This window comes from Schistocerca serialis, chromosome 6 (genome assembly GCF_023864345.2).
Source record: "Schistocerca serialis cubense isolate TAMUIC-IGC-003099 chromosome 6, iqSchSeri2.2, whole genome shotgun sequence".
NCBI lineage: Eukaryota > Metazoa > Arthropoda > Insecta > Orthoptera > Acrididae > Schistocerca > Schistocerca serialis.
The window spans coordinates 748054491-748073510 of record NC_064643.1 but is presented as its reverse complement, the minus strand read 5'-3'; the positions used below and the strand labels follow the sequence as shown (position 1 = coordinate 748073510).

The window sequence follows — 19020 nt, the reverse complement described above, 5'->3', positions numbered from 1 at the left end:
TATAATTATAGTAACTTAGCATGAACATTTGTTGCTCATTGTCCCAATTGCATTACCAAGCAGGGTCCCTTCCTTTTCCGGAATGAACTCGAGTGTAGTTGAAATTCAAACGCCAGCATTAAAGTAAAAGCATTCGATTTCACTGCTTTAATTTCAAAGTTCACTTAAGGTATTCATAGCTGGCTACAATATTTAGATTACACAAATACAAATTAAGAGTGCGAGTTTGTTACCGTATTTTAGCTTCCGGTGACTCCAGCTCAGCTTGGTACGTACTAAATTTTACTATTGTTAATTGTTCAGAATCATTTAATTCAAGTTCGAAGTTAAATCTCTTATTTCTAAATTGCGTAGATTCAAGTAGCTTTTGAAATGATTGTTGAGGTAGTCCAAGACTAACTGTATTTTGCTGAATTTCGATATGCTTCAGAAACAAAGTTCAATGTTAATCTCAGTCACTAAATTAACTTTCAATTTTCCGGTTTTATTAATTCTTTTGCTAAATTAAGTCAGAGTGTAGCGAAATTTGTTACTTCTGACAAACTTTCAGTTTTCACACTACACATGTCAACCTTCAGTTGCCACGCTTCTAGTGCTAATTATATGTGTAATAACCTTTCTTTTTCAGTTACTATAGTAATTGTCCTTAGGACTGACGACCGTAATTTCCCCCAAATCTCAAATATCTAATTACCGCTAGTTAATTGTTGACGTAACGGCCGCAAATTTACTATCTGTATTAACTTTATCCCTTTTCAAAATTAATTTCCACCAGTTTCATTTGCATTTTTCCTTTCATTTAGATGTAACCCTTTCCTCCCTCTTTACCGACAGATTAACTTCGGTGACGACTTGCTTTTCCCAAATTTCCAATAGGTACACGCGGTTTAATTTTTCACTGTCATTAAGGTCGATAAGTGAGGGGGAGGTTACAAACAGTTTTTTTTTTTTTCACTATCGCACGGAGAATGGTCTGTCTGTTTATTGTGGATAGCCACAAGTTTAACCATGAGCTACCTCTTTGTAAAGATAGAGCTCCAAGAATGTCGCGATGTATTGGTCGCGATAGGCCTCGAAACTCAGCTGTTGCCAGTATAGGCACCACCTCAAATATTTGGGGGGCCGGATACCGGGGATGTCCAGCCAGCTAATGCGGGCCGGTTTCGGCCCGCGGGCCGTAGTTTGGGGATCCCCGGGCTAGCGTGCCTACGGGCGGCCCTGCAGTCAGCACGTTGCAGGCGGCCCTGAACGCCCTGCGGCTCTACAGCTTCTCTCGGCTTCGTCCCACGAGAAGACGTGTGGCCCTGGGCGTCGGCGCGGTCCTTCTGCCACGATGCGACGCGGCGCCCGGCTGTCTGGTGGGCCCTGTGTTGGGCAAAGGACCGCCCGCGGCTGTGGCACACGCCATCTCATCGGCAGCGAGAGTGACTCGACCGCCTACAGCGGGAATCCCCCCGTCCTTTGCCCGCTCGTCTGTGCACCACCCAGGAAAGCGGCCACTCCAGCTTCCAGCTCGCCACTGCCTGCTGCCAGGCGGAGGCCAGCGCCCCCCACGTCCGGTGCAACAACGACCCCCCCCCCTCTTCCCCCCCCCCCATCCTGTGCCACTCGGTGCGCGTCCGCAAATGATTCTGCCTCTCCATCTCGGTTGTCGCCTGCACAATCCTAGGACGCAAATTCGCCTAACCACTGACCACAACCCTTACGAAATGTTTACCTAAAGTGTTATCGCCCACCTGGTTGGCCGTGCGGTCTAACGCACGGCTTTCCGGGCGGGAAAGAGCGCCTGGTCCCCGGCACGAATCCGCCCGGCGGATTTGTGTCGAGGTCCGGTGAGCCGGCCAGACTGTGGATGGTTTTTAGGCGGTTTTCCATCTGCCTCGGCGAATGCGGGCTGGTTCCCCTTATTCCGCCTCAGCTACACTATGTCGGCGATTGCTGCGCAAACAAGTTCTCCACGTACGCGTACACCACCATTACTCTACCAAGCAAACATAGGGGTTACACTCGTCTGGTGTGAGACGCTCCCTGGGGGGGGAAGTCCCACCGGGGGCCGAAAGAACCGCACAATAACCCTGGGTTCGGTGTGGGGCGGCGGAGGGGTGAAGTGGACTGCGGTAGTCGTCGTGGAGTTGCGGACCACTGCGGCTGCAGCGGGGATGGAGCCTCTCTATCGTTTCTAGGTCCCCGGCTGACATAACATAACATAACATTAAGTGTTATCAGTAGCAATCATCGTTAGCTGTATGAAACGTCCCCTTAGAAAAATTATACATGACTGTGCTTAAACTGACACACAATATTTTTTTAGCGCAACGCAATCTGACTTTCAGTAATCCCTAAAGAGAATGGCCCTGACTAACAATAACCTATACCTTTCATCAGTCACTTACCTCACAAAAATCTTTGTTACTCGAACTACTGCAATAGAGCGAGCGCCACTACTGCCAGCTAAATAAAAGATTCAAACTACGGAAGGCACTAACTACTGATACGCACAGTTAGCAATGAAAGATTTTAATAGAGAACAACGTATTTACCTTAATAGTCATAATATATATAGCAGTTCATGACATCCATTCTTACAAATGTACTGTTTCTGATGGACACACCTCCAGATTATCCATTCTCAACAATCCGCCATCTCACTTCCCCACATCCACCAATGCTGGCGGCTCGCCTCCAACTGCGCAACGCTACGCGCTGTTAACAGCCAACTGCCCAACACTACAATGGCAGACAACAATGCAAACTAGCCACAGACTGCACACAGCACAGCCAGTGGTTTTCATACAGAGCGCTACGTGGCGTTACCTATAAAAGAACCTAAACAGCCTACTTACAGCAGAATAATAATATTAATGATTATAAATATAATAATATTAATAAAATAATATTAATGATTATAAAACTTAGTAATGTTCTTCATACTTGGGATGTGACCCGAAATTGATATCGAAATATGTTTTAATAATAGTAATGTGTTTACTTGACAAGTACAAAGGAATATTCAAACATAGCATGAAATGTAGCAAAGAAAATTCTTATCGTCTATCTTAAGGATACTTAGTCGTATGTGACGCAACTAAAGCGAATTGTTTGTGTGGGGTACCCCTGATTCTGAGTATTTTAAGACATCTGATTATTGCTAATGTTAAACTGATACATAAGACTACCCCCCCCCCCCCCCAACCTTGTACTCCTCCAAATTAATTATGAGCTAAGACGTAAGATAAAGAAATCAATAAAACTAGCGTGCATTGTGATAACACTAGAAAAGAAAGAAGGGTATGTATAAGTATGATATTTGAGACAAAAAAACTGTTACCTAGCCTGACCTTTTTTGAGTTAGCGCGCTGTCCAGGCATATCCAGTCTCTCACCAATGTAATTTGTGAGTGCAACTCCTGTGAACATCACCCACCCAAGGAAACAAATTTTCAGATACCACTGTCGAAATTAATTCCTCAGTAATGATATGAGACGAAAGAAACAGTATGACTTCCACGGGATTGTGAGTACATTTATCTTAATACATGTTGAGAGCTAAAAGAAAGCGATGGTAAGAGACATTATATCCCTCTAGCGTTGTCATCACGCTGATTATTAAGGCCACAGAGATCCACGATGAGGCTTTGCACCTCGTGATGACGCGCCATTGACAGGGTCCGTTGGGTTGTGTGCTGGTGTTCTTTCCTTTCGTTGTTATCGTTGTTCCTTCCAAGCGAAACTCGCCATCGCACCCCGCCCACCCCCTTCCCATCAGATTTAGTGGTAAGGGGGCCCAGTGGAGACCGTCGAAAATTGAATACAGATCAAAAACAGTGAGCGGTCCAAGAACAAGAAGTATAGTACAGAGCAGCTTGAAACAATAGAGGCGTCGTGGGTAACTGGTTAGTGTTGGACTGCCGCGTTCGGCGATCCGTGTCCAAAACTCCGTGACAATTTTTTTTTTCTCTCTCTCGCTGTTCGCTGTATTCAGATTTGCGTCCGTGTCGTGGTGTTACGTCCGTTTCCAACAGCGAGGTGTAACGAATGGACCTGTAATTTGATTCTGCACAACTAATCTATTAGCAGCCGAAGGGAAGTGGCTTTCGAATGGCAACCGCAAACTTTTGATGACACGGCGACAAGTCAACCGAATCCTCGTAAAAGACGTCTGGTGTGTCACACACGGCATTAGCAACATTACCTGTGTCATATGATAGGACCTAATTTCTACGTCTGGTGAGTGCGTGTGATATGCATCCTTGCCCGATATAGGTGTTCGTATGAATGTGCATGCGATGACTCCCAAGGAAATGATGAAAACATAATAGTTTGTCACATAAACTTCAACAAATGAACGCAAGTTTCACAGTCACTCAGTTTCTTTTTGCTCTGTCAAAATATATGTTTTCAACGTTTTTCGAGTTGCGTTCCGTTTTGGAAGTTTCGACGCTTAAATTCCTTTGTTGTGACATAGCTCACATCCGTTTATTTGTTGTTTTCATTTCTGTGAGACGTCTATTTCGTATTTCGCCTGCTCTCGCTATTCATCACATTTACTTGCGACGTTAATGTATTCTCAGCACATGACTTATACTCCATAACCAGTGTTTAGTATGACAACTACGAGACTACAGAAAAAGAACAAACATTACAATGACCGGACGGACAGTTTATAAAGTTGCGAAAAAAAATAATAGAAAGAAGTGCCATGAAGGGTGAAAGACCCCGGCTCGCCCACTTCGCAGTCCAGCGCTGTGTCCGCTTAACCACTATGCCACGGGTCTTGAACTTTCCTCGACCTTGCACTTCTTAAGCTTGGACCGTTCACTGTTTCTACTTTGCTTTTTTTTTCATAGTTCAGTACACCTTCTTCCTGTCTGCATGCTTAATGTGTGTTCAGTTTTTCACGGGCTATGCACTGGACCAGCTTACCACTAAATCTGAGGGAGGTGCAATGGGGAGGTTCCCTTGTCCGTAAGCTCTATCCTTAAATTTGTCAGCGCATGTAAGTAGTTGCTCCGGATTGATTCCGCTGCTACATATCTACATCTACATCCATACTCCGCATTGGCACCTGACGGTGTGTGGCGGAGGGTACCTTGAGTACCTCTATCGGTTCTCCCTTCTATTCCACTCTCGTATTGTTCGTGGAAAGAAGGATTGTCGGTATGCTTCTGTGTGGGCTCTAATCTCTCTTATTTTATCCTCATGGTCTCTTCGCGAAATATACGTAAGAGGGAGCAATATACTGCTTGACTCTTTGGTGAAGGTATGTTCTCGAAACTTTAACAAAAGCCCGTACCGAGCTACTGAGCGTCTCTCCTGCAGAGTCTTCCACTGGAGTTTATCTATCATCTCCGTAACGCTTTCGCGATTACTAAATGATCCTGTAACGAAGCGCGCTGCTCTCCGTTGGATCTTCTCTATCAACCCTATCTGGTACGGATCCCACACTGCCGAGCTGTATTCAAGCAGTGGGCGAACAAGCGTACTGTAACCTACTTCCTTTGTTTTCGGATTGCATTTCCTTAGGATTCTTCCAATGAATCTCAGTCTGACATCTGCTTTACCGACGATCAACTTTATATGATCATTCCATTTTAAATCACTTCTAATGCGTACTCCCAGATAATTTATGGAATTAACTGCTTCCAGTTGCTGACCTACTATTTTGTAGCTAAATGATAAGGGATCTATCTTTCTATGTATTCGCAGCACATTACACTTGTCTACATCGAGAGTCAATTGCCATTCCCTGCACCATGCGTCAATTCGCTGCAGATCCTCCTGCATTTCAGTACAATTTTCCATTGTTACATCCTCTCGATACACCGCAGCATCATCCGCAAAAAGCCTCAGTGAACTTCCGATGTCATCCACAAGGTCATTTATGTACATTGTGAATAGCAACGGTCCTACGACACTCTCCTGTGGCACACCTGAAATCACTCTTACTTCGGAAGACTTCTCTCCATTGAGAATGACATGCTGCGTTCTGTAGTTACGAGTGGAACTGCACTCGTAAGAATTTACAGCCTGAGAGGAAGAAGTGCGAAATTATGAGATAGCCGACTTAGCATCTACTGTGTTCGGTCCAGAGTTTTGGTTTGTTATGGGGTACTTCCTATTTCTCCACTCCCCACGTCTCGGTAGTCTGCTCACACACAAGGGCGTGGTGGTACCGTGACGTACTCAAATACGTGCCGCACCTATGCAAATAATTTCACTTACACGTCGGTACAGAGCATCCGGTCACTGATTTGCACAGCAAAGTATGTCCATCGCATATTAAAGGCAATTTGCGTATATGCAGAATCAAACACAATAGTGCCAGATGGACTGGCGTAGCGGGTCTACTATCATGTGTCGGAGGGCCAGAGGCCCTGCCATCTTACCCGGCCACCGTTGTAGCAGCGGACAGGCCCACGTGACATGCCCATTGCTGCACCGTCTACCGGAGCTAGCTGCGGCCGTGCTATGAAGCCCGAGTGTCTCTGCCCTTTACTCTATATCAATTCTCAGGCTGTGTGGGGAATCTGAATCAGTGTCCGACACCAGATCCCAGACGTGTTATGTAGGTGACAAATCATACGACGAGGTAGGTTTGCCAAAGTTTCGTACGCTCCTCAAATTGTTTGTGGGATGAACTGAAGTGTATGGTCTTGCATTATTGTGCAGCAGTAATGCCATTTGGTACCCTAGTCAAAAAGGGCAAGCCAACAGGGTTTACCATTCTCGCCAAATGTTGGTGACCATTCAGCCTCCCTTCAACAGTTGCCACATCAGTGTTGTTGTCATATCCAGTGGTTTCCCACACCCTGAGTCCAAGATTTGGAAAGGTAATTGTCTCGAGAAACGCTGCTTCCTGTGACGTTCCACCATGTCGTCTTCAGACGCGCTGGCGCTGCTCTGACCGCCGTGAACAGAAGCGAGGCCTATTGCTGAACACCGAAGAATCCCATCAAATGTTCCAGTTGACTCTTGGCTCTGCATCACTCGAGTCTCTGTCGTCAGTGGTGTGATGCCAGGGTAAACGACGCTTGGCAACTCCAGATCTCTCCTGAGCTTTCAGTGATATGCTCAAGTCAATTAGTGGTAATAATAATAAATAATGGCGTGTGACGAGGGCCTCCCGTCGGGTGGACCGCTCGCCTAGTGCAAGCCTTTCGATTTGACGCCACTTCGGTGACTTGCGCGTCGATGGGGATGAAATGATGATGATTAGGACAACACAACACCCAGTCCCTGAGCGGAGAAAATCACGCTGACCACTCTTTTATTATTATTATTATATTTTCTTTTTTTTGTTCGCGGCGGACGTCCGATGACATTCGTTCAGGTTGTTCGTTGATCCGTTCACTCAGTTTTTTTATTACAGAGGGTAGCTAAACCCTCCGACCGAACACGCTGAGCTACCGGGGGGCGACTGTACGGATATCAGTTGTTGCCGTCTGTCTATTGCTCAGAGCCAACTGAACTACCCTAACATGTCGTAATCCAGCCCTTTTGGAAGGGACTTTCCCTACATTGTCGTCTCAACCTGATCTCATCACGACTGGTTCTGCAGTAATTCCAGTACACCCAACTATCTGTGCGATATGTCGGTATGATGCTTCTACGGCCACCATACCCACGATTCACTTTCTCAAACTCCAAAAAATGGTTATAATCTGCACTTCCATATCTTCTGGGCATTCTGTCTTACAATCGCCACCTGAAAAGTACCAGCAACGTTAGGCAGATCCAAAAGCCGTCGTCTACTCACACCATTCTTCATCTGTAGGTTCAAAATGGTTCAAATGGCTCTGAGCACTATGGGACTTAACTTCTGAGGTCATCAGTCCCCTAGAAATGAGAACTACTTACACCTAACTAACCTAAGGACATCACACACATCCATGCCCGAGGCACGATTCGAACCTGCGACCGCAGCGGTCGCGCAGTTCCAGTCTGTAACGCCTAGAACCGCTCGGCCACTCCGGCTGGCCTTCATCTGTAGGAATGGCTTTTATCTAGACTGAAAGAAAAGATCTCTTAAGGATGCAATTTTAACTAACGTATCCCACAGGCATGGAAAAACTGTAGTTTGGTAGCGTTCGATGAAAGTGTTGGTGCGTGTGGTCTGAGGCATCTTGTCATAGTTCGCGCGGCTCCCCCGTCGGAGGTTCGAGTCCTCCCTCGTGCACGGGTGTGTGTATGTTGTCCTTAGCATAAGTTTAAATTAGATTAAGTAGTGCGTAAGCCTAGGGACCGTGACCTCAGCAGTTTGGTCCCATAGTCCTTACCACAAATTTCCAGTTTTTCCAAAGTGTTCACTGTGTAGCTCTCTCCCTTCCCGTCAGTTTGTTTGAACAGCCAGAAACCTGCGCTCGACAAATAAGGAACTGGACTCTGCGGCGTGTTGCAGACAGCAGTCGAGCGAGGACAGCCCGGACGTGAGGTCTCGCCTGCAGTCAGCCGAGGCGCTGCTGGCCCAGAAGCGCCTCTATCAGAAGCATCTGCGCTCGCTCCAGCAGAACGCCATTGCCAGAGACCTTCTGCAAGGTGAGCCGGTTAACTTTCTTCTATGTGTAAAAAAACAGTTTTGTTTCAGAATGAAATTTTCACTCTGCAGCGGAGTGTGCGCTGATACGAAACTTCCTGCACTGTGTGCCGGACGGAGACTCGAACTCGAGATCTTTGCCTCGAGTTTCAATCGGGCACACAGTTTTAATCGGCCAGGAAGTTTCATATCAGCGCACTCTCCGCTGCAGAGTAAAAATTTCATTCTGGGAACATCCCCCAGGCTATGGCTAAGCCAAATCTCTGCAATATCATTTCTTCTAGGACTGCTAGTTCTGCAAGGTTCGCAGAGGAGCTTCTGTGAAGTTTGGAAGCTAGGAGACGAGGTACTGGCAGAACTGAAGCTATGAGGACATGTCGTACTGGGGTAGCTCTGTTGGTAGAGCACTTGCCCGTGAAAGGCAAAGGTCACGAGTTAGTCTCGGTCCGGCAACACAGTTTTAATCTGCAAGAACATTTCAATAGTTTTGTTTTTCAAAATACACTGTCTGATCGAAAGTATCCGAGAACACCTATGCAGAACGGAACTGACCACTAGATTTCAAGAGGGGCGGACCCGCCTGTATGAAAGGTGGCGGGCGTCTTGCTTTGTCAGTAGAATAGCAGCAGACTGGGTCGATTAGGAGAATTCAGTGACTCCGAATGTTAACTAGTCATCACCTGAGCGACAGATCCATCAGCGACATTTCATCACTTCTAGAGTTGCCCGAGTCGACTGTCGGTGATTTGATTCTGAAGTGGGAAAGTGAAGGAACAATCATAGCTAAATTAAGATCAACCAGGTCTCAAACACTGACAGACAGGGACAGTCGAGAATTGCAGACGGTGGTAGTAAAAACAGCCTGGAATTAGCAGGAGGAATCACTTGTGAGCTTCAAAGTGCTACCTGCACTCCAGTTTCTACAATGACTGTGCTTACCGAGTCAAAAGGTATGGGTTACAGTGGTCTCAGCAGCTCCATATACCTTACATTTCTGTTGTTACGGCCAAGCGATAAAAAGCGACAGTTGCGGTGGTGTAAAGACACTGGACAGTGGGTGACTGGAAACAAGTGACTGGAAGTGATGAATCGGGCAGTGAGAGTCCAGTGGAAGGGTTTGGGTTTGACGAAAGCCTGGACAGCGTTACCTGGCATTATATTTAGTGCCAACAGTGAAGTGCAGGTGTGCTGGTGTTTTTCGTGATCCCCTTATTATGATGAACAAAAAGCTAAGTGAGGATACGAGCACATTTTACAGTATTGTGTATTGCTTGCAGTAGAGGAACAGTTCGGAGAGCATTGTTTCAGCATGTCATAAAGTAGTATCTGTGAGGCAATCGTTTGTCGACAAAGGCATTCCTCAAATGGATTTGGCCGATGCTGAGGCCCGAACTGAGCGCAACTGAACACCTCTGGGATGGGAGAGAACGTCAGCGTCGCTCCAGACCCAGCGTCCAACGTCACTCCTCTGGTCACGGCTCTTGAGGATGAATTGGCTGCGATTCCTCCTCAGACCTTCACACACCTCACTGAAAGTGACCCTAGCAGAGCTCAAACCGTCATAAAGATAAAGGATAAAAACACCCCTTACTAACGTCCATTAATAGGTGTTCGGATACTTTTGATCAGATATTATACTCTTCTTTAAAATGTATGCAATTTTTCTTGAGCCGCGCGCGGTAGCCGTGCGGTCTAGGGGCCTTCCCACGGTTCGCGCGGTTACCCCCGTCGGAGGTTCGAGTCCTCCCTCAAGCTTGAGTGTATGTGTTGTCCTTAGCGTTAGTTAGTTCAAGTTAGATTAAACAGTGTGTAAGCCTAGGGACCGATGACCTTAGCATTTTGGTCCCATAGGAACTTACCATAAATTTCCAAAAAATTTTCATGATTTCGAACCAGTTCTGCAAACATTTTCCCCATTCTGATGTTAGCACTCCGTAATAGTTTCGGATGGATTCACCTGCTTATTAAAACAATGAAAATCACAACTCCCTGTCTTCTGATGTCACCAATTTGTGCCAGAAAGCATATTATCAATACAATAAAAATTATATAAATAAATTATTTTTCACAAATGTTACAAGGGGCGTTGCATTCGCACTGTCGAGATAAGAAAAACAAAACGAATTGGTCTTGTCTACGGTAACAGATATATGAAATTGACTCTTCTCAATGTCATTCATAATTGTGCAAATTCATTGTGTAGAAGAACTGTACTAAATAATTTGATAATTCTCTCTGTGTAGTGTGTTTCTTACAGGAATTTTTCCCCTCTTTCTATTCGAACTTCTAGTATTCATATTGGTGAAATGTCTCACCATCCTCTAGTAATTTACTCATATAGTTATAATCTTATTATTTACATCAGGTGAATAAGGGCAATGAGACATTTGTGCAGTGTTTTCGTCCATCAAATAATCAATTGTTTGCGGTGCAACAGCTAGGCTAGCATTGTCATGATAAAGAATGATGCGACGTTTCCGGTTGTTTCTTGTGATTTTATCAATGGTTTGTGTAAAAGAAATTGTCAACCATTCAGTACTAACTGTTCTACGAGCCTCTCAGGTAGTGGTCATGACCTGTCCAGCGTAACAAAAGAAATCAGCAATCATTTTCTTGGAAGTACTTCGTAAACGAACCATTTTCATTGGTTTTATGTCATCCTGGGACATTCAAACAACTGAGTGCTGCTTAGTTTGCTGCTTGTACGAATACTATGTATCCAATTTTCGTCTCGTGTGATGGTGTTGGATACGGATTTTACGTGTCATCCATCGAAGTTTCTTTACACCAATTGATACTAGTCAGTTTCTCAGCTACGGTCATATCATGCGGAATCAATCGGGAACAGATCTTTTCTTCAGATAAGGTTTCATGTAAATTCCGATGTACTGCTGTATTCTATATACAGTATATTGAGAAAAGAGACAATTGTACTCTATCTGGTGAAGACGTCAAGCGTTTCGAGAGGAGCTTCTACGTGCTGTTGTAAACCTGAGACTTTTCCCTGATGTATCACGCATACGTAGCAATCTCTCAGCAACTGTATCGTCAAGTTCTTACAAAGAAGGGGGTACTTAATTATTTGTTTAATAATATTTTCAGACACGGATTCATACAAGAGGCAAAACTACAAAGGCTATGACCGCAATCACAGAGCGTCTGCATGAAAATTTGACAAGAAGGAAAACTTCATACGCGAATATCTATTAAAATACGTATTATTCTCGATATTCTGAACCCACCGAAGTTTGCCTCGATACAGGACCATTGAATGGTCGTGGCAAAGCAACTTCATATCTGCCGAACATATACACTGCGCATCAAAATTAAAGGATCGCTTTTTGGAAACCCCGTAATTGCCTCTCATTGGAACCATAAGTTTGAAATTTTGCTCAAAGGTGCGTACCATCTATCTCTGTAGAGATGCTAAAGTGTGCGCTTGCGACGTAAAAAATGAAAAAAACTAGATGCCACAGCTCGGAAGTTCATGTGATCTGTAAGGTGGGTGAATGATGTCACACTGGCGCCAAATTTCACCAAAAATCTGATCAACGGCGCTGTGGACATGTCACATTTTGAGAAGGTCATCGCAGCCCCTCTTACCCACATTTCACCCCCTCTTTTGACGTCTCTGTGATGGAGGTCAGAACAGAAACACCCAATCTTAAAATCACGGGATTTCTTTATGTGCGGCCGACGAAAACATTTCAGGCACGCCGCTGCTCATAGTACACACGAAAAGGCCAAAGAGGGTGACGTAAAGGGCTTAATGAAATCACCCCTTTTCCAGGGGCGTTGATTACCACGTATTTAGCGGTCGAAAACGTTAATTTGCATTGCGACCAGCAACAAGATGATGGTGTTGACGATCTTCGAGACTGCTGACGTTTCTGTCCATTTCTAAAGACATTTTTGGGCTACATTTACATTGAACGAGATCACACGCCCTTTGAAGTGCAGCGCGACCGTAATTTTTGCTCTCGTATACAGGCTGGAACCACTACGGACCATTCAAAGCCATTCAACGAAATCTGAACGTGATCCGTAGCAGCAAGTGTTACTTACGCTTTTTGAGCCCTCCTTTTTTCCGCTCTCCTGTGGCGTGATGAAGTGGGAGTGAAACATTAACAAGTGCGTGAATAAAACAAGAGCAAATGGTCCCTCTAAGACCCCAGGTCGGCAAAACACACACACACACACACACGAGCGCACACTGACATATTTTGTGTTCAAACATAATGACTTTTCTAGACTCTGAGAAGCTCATCTGCAGAAACCAGTACGGTTTTAGGAAACAGCGGTCATGCGAGACACAGATGGCCGTCTTTGTGCATGATATACAACAGGTTCTAGATACCGGCTCCCAGGTGGATGCCATATTCCTCGACTTTCGAAAGGCGGTCGACTCAGTTCCGCACTCTTACGGTCTATTCTATGACATATGAGGCTGGATAGAAAGTTTCCTAACAGACAGAGAGCAGTATGTCGTCCTGAATGGGGAGTCTTCAACAGGAACAAGCATAACATCAGGTGTGGCCCAGGGCAGCGTAATAGGTCCGCTGCTTCTTACGATTCACATAAACGATCTGGTTAATGGTATTGACAGCAGCATTAGTTTGCCAATGAAGCTGTAGTCTAGACGATAGTAGTATCACACGAAAGTTGTGAGCAAATCAATGAGGATTTGCAGAACATAAATGCGTGGTGTAAAGATTGACAGTCATCTCTCAATATTAGTAAGTGTAACCTACTGCGTATAACAAGGCGAAAATCCCCATTAATGTACAAAATAAATGCCCAGTCTTTGGAAGCGGTAACGTCCGTCAGGTATCTGGGTGTGACTATTCGAAATGATCTCAAATGGAACGGTCAGATTACACAAGTGACGGGTAAGGCGAACTCTAGATTGCGGTGTATAGGAAGAATCCTGTTGCGATGCAACGAAGGAAACAGCTTACAAATACGTCAGTTCGTCCAGTCTTAGAGTATTGCTCTTACCAGTTGGGTCTGATTCAACAGATTGAGAAGGTCCAAAGAAGAGCAGCAAGATTCGTGACTGGTACATTTAGCTATCGCGAGAGCGTTACAGATCTCGTAGAAAGTTTGAAGTGGGACACACTTTCAGACAGACGACGCGCTAAACGGGAGGGGCTGCTCACTAAATTCCAAAATCCGATCTTAGCCGAGGATGTGGAGCATATATTATTACCACCAACTTTCATATCGCGCAATGATCACCATTCAAAGATAAGCGAAATAAGAGCTCGTACTGAGGCGTTCAGAGAGTCGTTTTCCCCTCGCGTGATCCGCGAGTGGAACAGAGGGGGGAAACATGACTTTGGCGCGAATAGTACCCTCCGCCACACACCGCTTGGTGGCTAGCGGAGTATATACGTAGATGTAGATGTACTTGGAAGGTGACCACCACTGGTTAAACGTATCATCTAAGTCCACAAACTCTCAGCTTCAGTCTCGTTCTGTGTCACCGTAAGTTCTTACGAGGGAACCTCCCCATCGCACCCCCCTCAGATTTAGTTATAAGCTGGCACAGTGGATAGGCCTTGAAAAACTGAACACAGGTCAATCGAGAAAACAGGAAGAAGTTGTGTGGAACTATGAAAAAATTTAGAAAAATATACAAACTGAGTAGTTGATGCGTAACATATGCAACATTCAGGAGAACGTGAGTTCAGGAGCGCTGTGGTCCCGTGTTTAGCGTGAGCGACTGCGGAACGAGAGGTCCTTGGTTCAAGTCTTCCTCGAGCGAGAAGTTTACTTCTTTATTTTCGCGAAGTTATGATCTGTCCGTTCGTTCATTGACGTCTCTGTTCACTGTAATAAGTTTAGTGTCTGTGTTTAGCGACCGCACCGCAAAACCGTGCGATTAGTAGACGGAAGGACGTGCCTCTCCAATGGGAACCGAAAACATTTGATCGCAAGGTCAACCGATTCCTCCACAGAAAAACACGTCTGATATATTCTATATGACACTGGTGACGGCATGTGCGTCACATGACAGGAATATGTTCTCGACCCACCTAACTTGTACACTTGGCGAATGGGTACAAAGATTGTTCTACCTTGCCCGATTTAGGTTTTCTTGTGGATGTGCTAATCACTCCCAAAAAAGTGATGAAAACATAAGAGTTTGTCACATAAACTGAAAATAAAAAGTTAAACTTTTCTCTCGAGGAAAGACTTGAACCAAGGTACTCCCGTTCCGCAACTACTCACGCTAACCACGGGACCACTGCGCTCAAGAGTTTACACTAACCTTTATATTCCATATCTTGTGCATGGACTCCTCAGTTCGTATATTTTGCTTATTTTTTTCATAGTTCCATACAACTTTTTCCTGTTTTCTCGTTTGATATGTGTTCAGTTTTTCAAGGCCTATCCACTGTGCCAACTTATAACTAAATCTGAGGGGGGTGCGACGGGGAGGTTCCCTTGTTAGCTGAAAATTATCAGTTACTACCCTCAGAGGGTACTCTGATAACTATGTAGCAGTGCAGAACTGGTATCCACGAATCATGTGTGAGACGGCTCGACGTGTTGATGTGACAGAATAGCAGAAAGAAGTAATCGTCTTTCGAGGAGCCCACAGGCATACCGTGAGTGAATTTGCACGGTTTGTTGATGCATCAACGCGGACTGTCGAACGCGTTTAACAGGAACTGTGTACCGCACACAACCCCGCATAACAGCATGTGTCGTAAAACGACTCTTACTGACGGAGACCGGAAATGATTCAAAAATGGCTCTGAGCACTATGGGACTTAACATCTATGGTCATCAGTCCCCTAGAACTTAGAACTACTTAAACCTAACTAACCTAAGGACATCACACAACACCCAGCCATCACGAGGCAGAGAAAATGCCTGACCCCGCCGGGAATCGAACCCGGGAACCCGGGCGTGGGAAGCGAGAACGCTACCGCACGACCACGAGCTGTGGACCCGGAAATGATTGTCACGCCTTGTGAATGACAATCGGTTTCAAACCAGACAGGATTTGCTAACGTCAGTGGATGCAGGTTCATCGCGAAAGAAAACTGCGCACGGAACTGCATACGAAGAGCCGGTCGCGGTGGTCTAGCGGTTCTAGGCGCGCAGTCCGGAACCGCGCGACTGCTACGGTCGCAGGTTCGAATCCTGCCTCGGGCATGGATGTGTGTGATGTCCTTAGGTTAGTTAGGTTTAAGTAGTTCTAAGTTCTAGGGGACTGATGACCACAGTAGTTAAGTCCCATAGTGCTCAGAGCCATTTTTTGCATAGGAAGAACATTTTGTGTCGGATACCTCGCAGAAAACTGTGGCTGACAGTGGCACATAAAGTTACACGTCTACACTGGGGCAAACAACAGAGAAACTGGATTGAAGCCGATTGAAGACGTCTATTGTGGTTGCACTAGTCGCGATTTTCTCTCTCTTTCAAATAATGGAGCTAAGCCGCAGTATGTAGTTCCATCTGGCGGGAGTGTTTAATATTTAGAGGTGTTTTCAGTGCCATCACTTTGGCCTGCTCATTCAGGTTTCCGTGAACGTGGACCAGGAAGTTCATTTCAATATTTTCGTTCACCAAGTATTAGCATTTCTTCTGTATCTTAATAAGTATGACGTGTCTGAGAAAGATGAGTCTAATTTTTTATCTACCAAAATACCCATTTTTTTTTTCAAACAACGATATTGTCGTCTACAAAGTATTCCCTTTGGCGGCTGTACACCGGTGAAGTCGTTGTTCCCAGTTTTGGTAACTGAGAGGCTTCGTCTGGTAGGGCCTTTAACATGTCGATCACATACATTTGAATGAAACTCTCAAGGAAGTTTACGATTCGTCAATAACCAATAAAGTGACTTTGAACATAAATTTTAGTTTGAAGAGGGAAAATGACAATGTTAAATTAAATGTAGATGGTACCTCTATAGACTGTGTAACAAACGCAAAATTTCTAGGAATGAATACTGATTCTCAGTTGAAGTGGTGTGAACACACAAAGGCACTTGCAAACAGAATGTCATCAGCATGTTATGTTCTTAGAATCCTATCTTCAGCGTGTAACATGCAGTGTCATTTAGTTACATACTATTCATATGTACACTAAATTCTTAGCTATGTCATTCTTTTTTGGGGAACAAATGCACAAAACATGGACAAATTTTCAAACTCCAGAAAACAACCGAAATAATAATAACAAAAAATACTAGTCGAACTCATTGTAAAGATCTGTTCAAAACACTGGGGAATTCAACTGCTCCGTGTGAATACATTTACCAGCCAGTTGTACACATCAAATGTAACATTAGTAAATACTGCACAAACAGCTCTGTCCATGACCATGGAACAAGAGCTGGACTCAACTTAAATTTACCAAGAAAAAATAAACATAAAACTCAAAACAGCATTAAAACTGTACAGTAAATTATCAAAAGAGATTAAAGAAATTGCAAAAATACACTTATTTAAAAAGGCAGCTAAACAGTATCTGTTATGCAAAACATCTTTACATTGAAGGATTACTTAGATGAAGCAGAGTAGGGGTTTGGTAAAAAAAATTATATACAAATAAATAATAATAATAATGATTATAAAACATCCAACATTTCACAGAACACCTTCACACTATTTTTTTCGTTCTTTTTTCCTTTTCTAGAAAAACTTTCCCCGAAGCTATGCATAGCACAATACTAACACCTCTTCCTCTTTCTGAGTTCAACATCTCGCTCATTATAGAGGGATGCTAACTCAGTTTTTCAGGATAGCAAATGGGAAGTTGCGGTACAGAAAATGGCTCAGAGATCACCAGTGTGTGTGTGTGTGTGTGTTGTGTGTGTGTGTGTGTGTGCGTATGTAGTGAGTGAAGTGTTATGAAACAATGTGTGAGTGTAGTGTCTGATAGTGAGATATGAGTGAACAGTATCGCATTACAATAAGTTAGTTGTAAAAGAAGTATACCAGGAGTAAATCTAACGATTGTCTCTACATCTACATGGATACTCTGCAAATCACATTTAGCTGCCTGGTAGAGAGTTCGTCGAACCACCTTCACAATTCTCTACTATACCAATCCCGTATAGCACGTGGAAAGAACAAACACCTGTATCCTTCGGCGCGAGCTCTGATTTCCCATCTTTTATCGTGGTGATCGTTTCTCTCTATGAGGTCGGTGTCAAAAAAATATTTTCGCATTCGAGGAGAAAGTTGGTGATTGGAATTTCGTGAGAAGATTCCGTCGCAACGAAAGACGCCTTTCTTTTATTGATGTCCAGCCCAAATCCTGTATCATTTCAGTGACACTGTCTCCAAAATTTCGCGATAATACAAAACGTGCTGCGCTTCTTTGAACTTTTTCGATGTACTCCGTCAGTCCTATCTGGTAAGGATCCCACACCGCGCAGCAGTATTCTAAAAGAGGACGGACAAGCGTAGTGTATGCGTCTCCTTAGTTGATCTGTTACATTTTCCAAGTGTCCTGCCAATATAACGCAGTCTTTGGTTAGCCTTCCCCACAACATTTTCTATGTATTCCTTCCAATTTAAGTTGTTCGTAATCGTAATTCCTAGGGATTTGGTTCAATTTACGGCCTTTAGATTTGACTGATTTATCGTGTAATCGAAGTTTAACGGATTTCTTTTAGCATTCATGTGGATGATCTCACACTTTTCGTTATTTAGGATCAACTGCCAATTTTCGCACCATTCAGATATCTTTTCTAAATTCTTTTGCAATTTGTTTTGTTCTTCTGATGACTTTATTATTCGATAAACGACAGCGTAATCTGCAAACAACCTGAGACGGCTGCTCGGATTGTCTCCCAAATCGTTTATATAGATAAGAAACAGCAAAAGACCTATAAGATTACCCTGCGGTACGCCAGAAATCACTTCTGTTTTGCTCGATGAGTTTCCGTCAATTACTACGAACTGTGAGCTCTCTGAAAGGAAATCACAAATCCAGTTACGTAACTGAGACGATATTCCATAAGCGCGCTATTTCACTACAAGCCGCTTGTGTGGTACAGTGTCAAAAACCTTCCGGAAATCCAGAAATACGGAATCGATCTGAAATCCCTTGTCAATAGCACTCAACACTTCACGTGAATAAAAGAGCTAGTTGTGTTTCGCAGGAACGATGTTTTCTAAACCCATGCTGACTGTGTGCCAATAGACCGTTTTATTCGAGGTAATTCATAATGTTCGAAAACAATATATGTTCCAAAATCATGCTGCATATCGACGTTAACGATATGGGCGTGTAATTTAGTGGATTGCTCCTACTACCTTTCTTGAATATTGGTGTGACCAGTGCAACTTTCCGGTCTTTGGGTGCGGATCTTTCGTCAAGCGAACGGTTATATATGATTGATAAATATGGAGCTAATGCATCAGCATACTCTGAAAGGAACCTAATTGGTGTACGGCCTGGACCAGAAGACTTGCTTTTGCTTCACTACTCCGAGGATATTTACTTCTACGTTACTCATGTTG

At 44.3% G+C, this 19020-nt stretch overlaps 1 protein-coding gene across 1 annotated transcript in view; it reads left to right on the top strand.

The window, feature by feature from the left end:
- Nucleotides 1-19020, top strand: part of LOC126485064 (doublesex- and mab-3-related transcription factor 2) — a 108403-nt gene that overhangs the window by 49057 nt on the left and 40326 nt on the right. The window contains exon 3 of the mRNA XM_050108666.1: nt 8398-8534. Coding sequence (XP_049964623.1) covers nt 8398-8534 — 137 coding nt within the window. The remainder of the gene's footprint in view (nt 1-8397; nt 8535-19020) is intronic.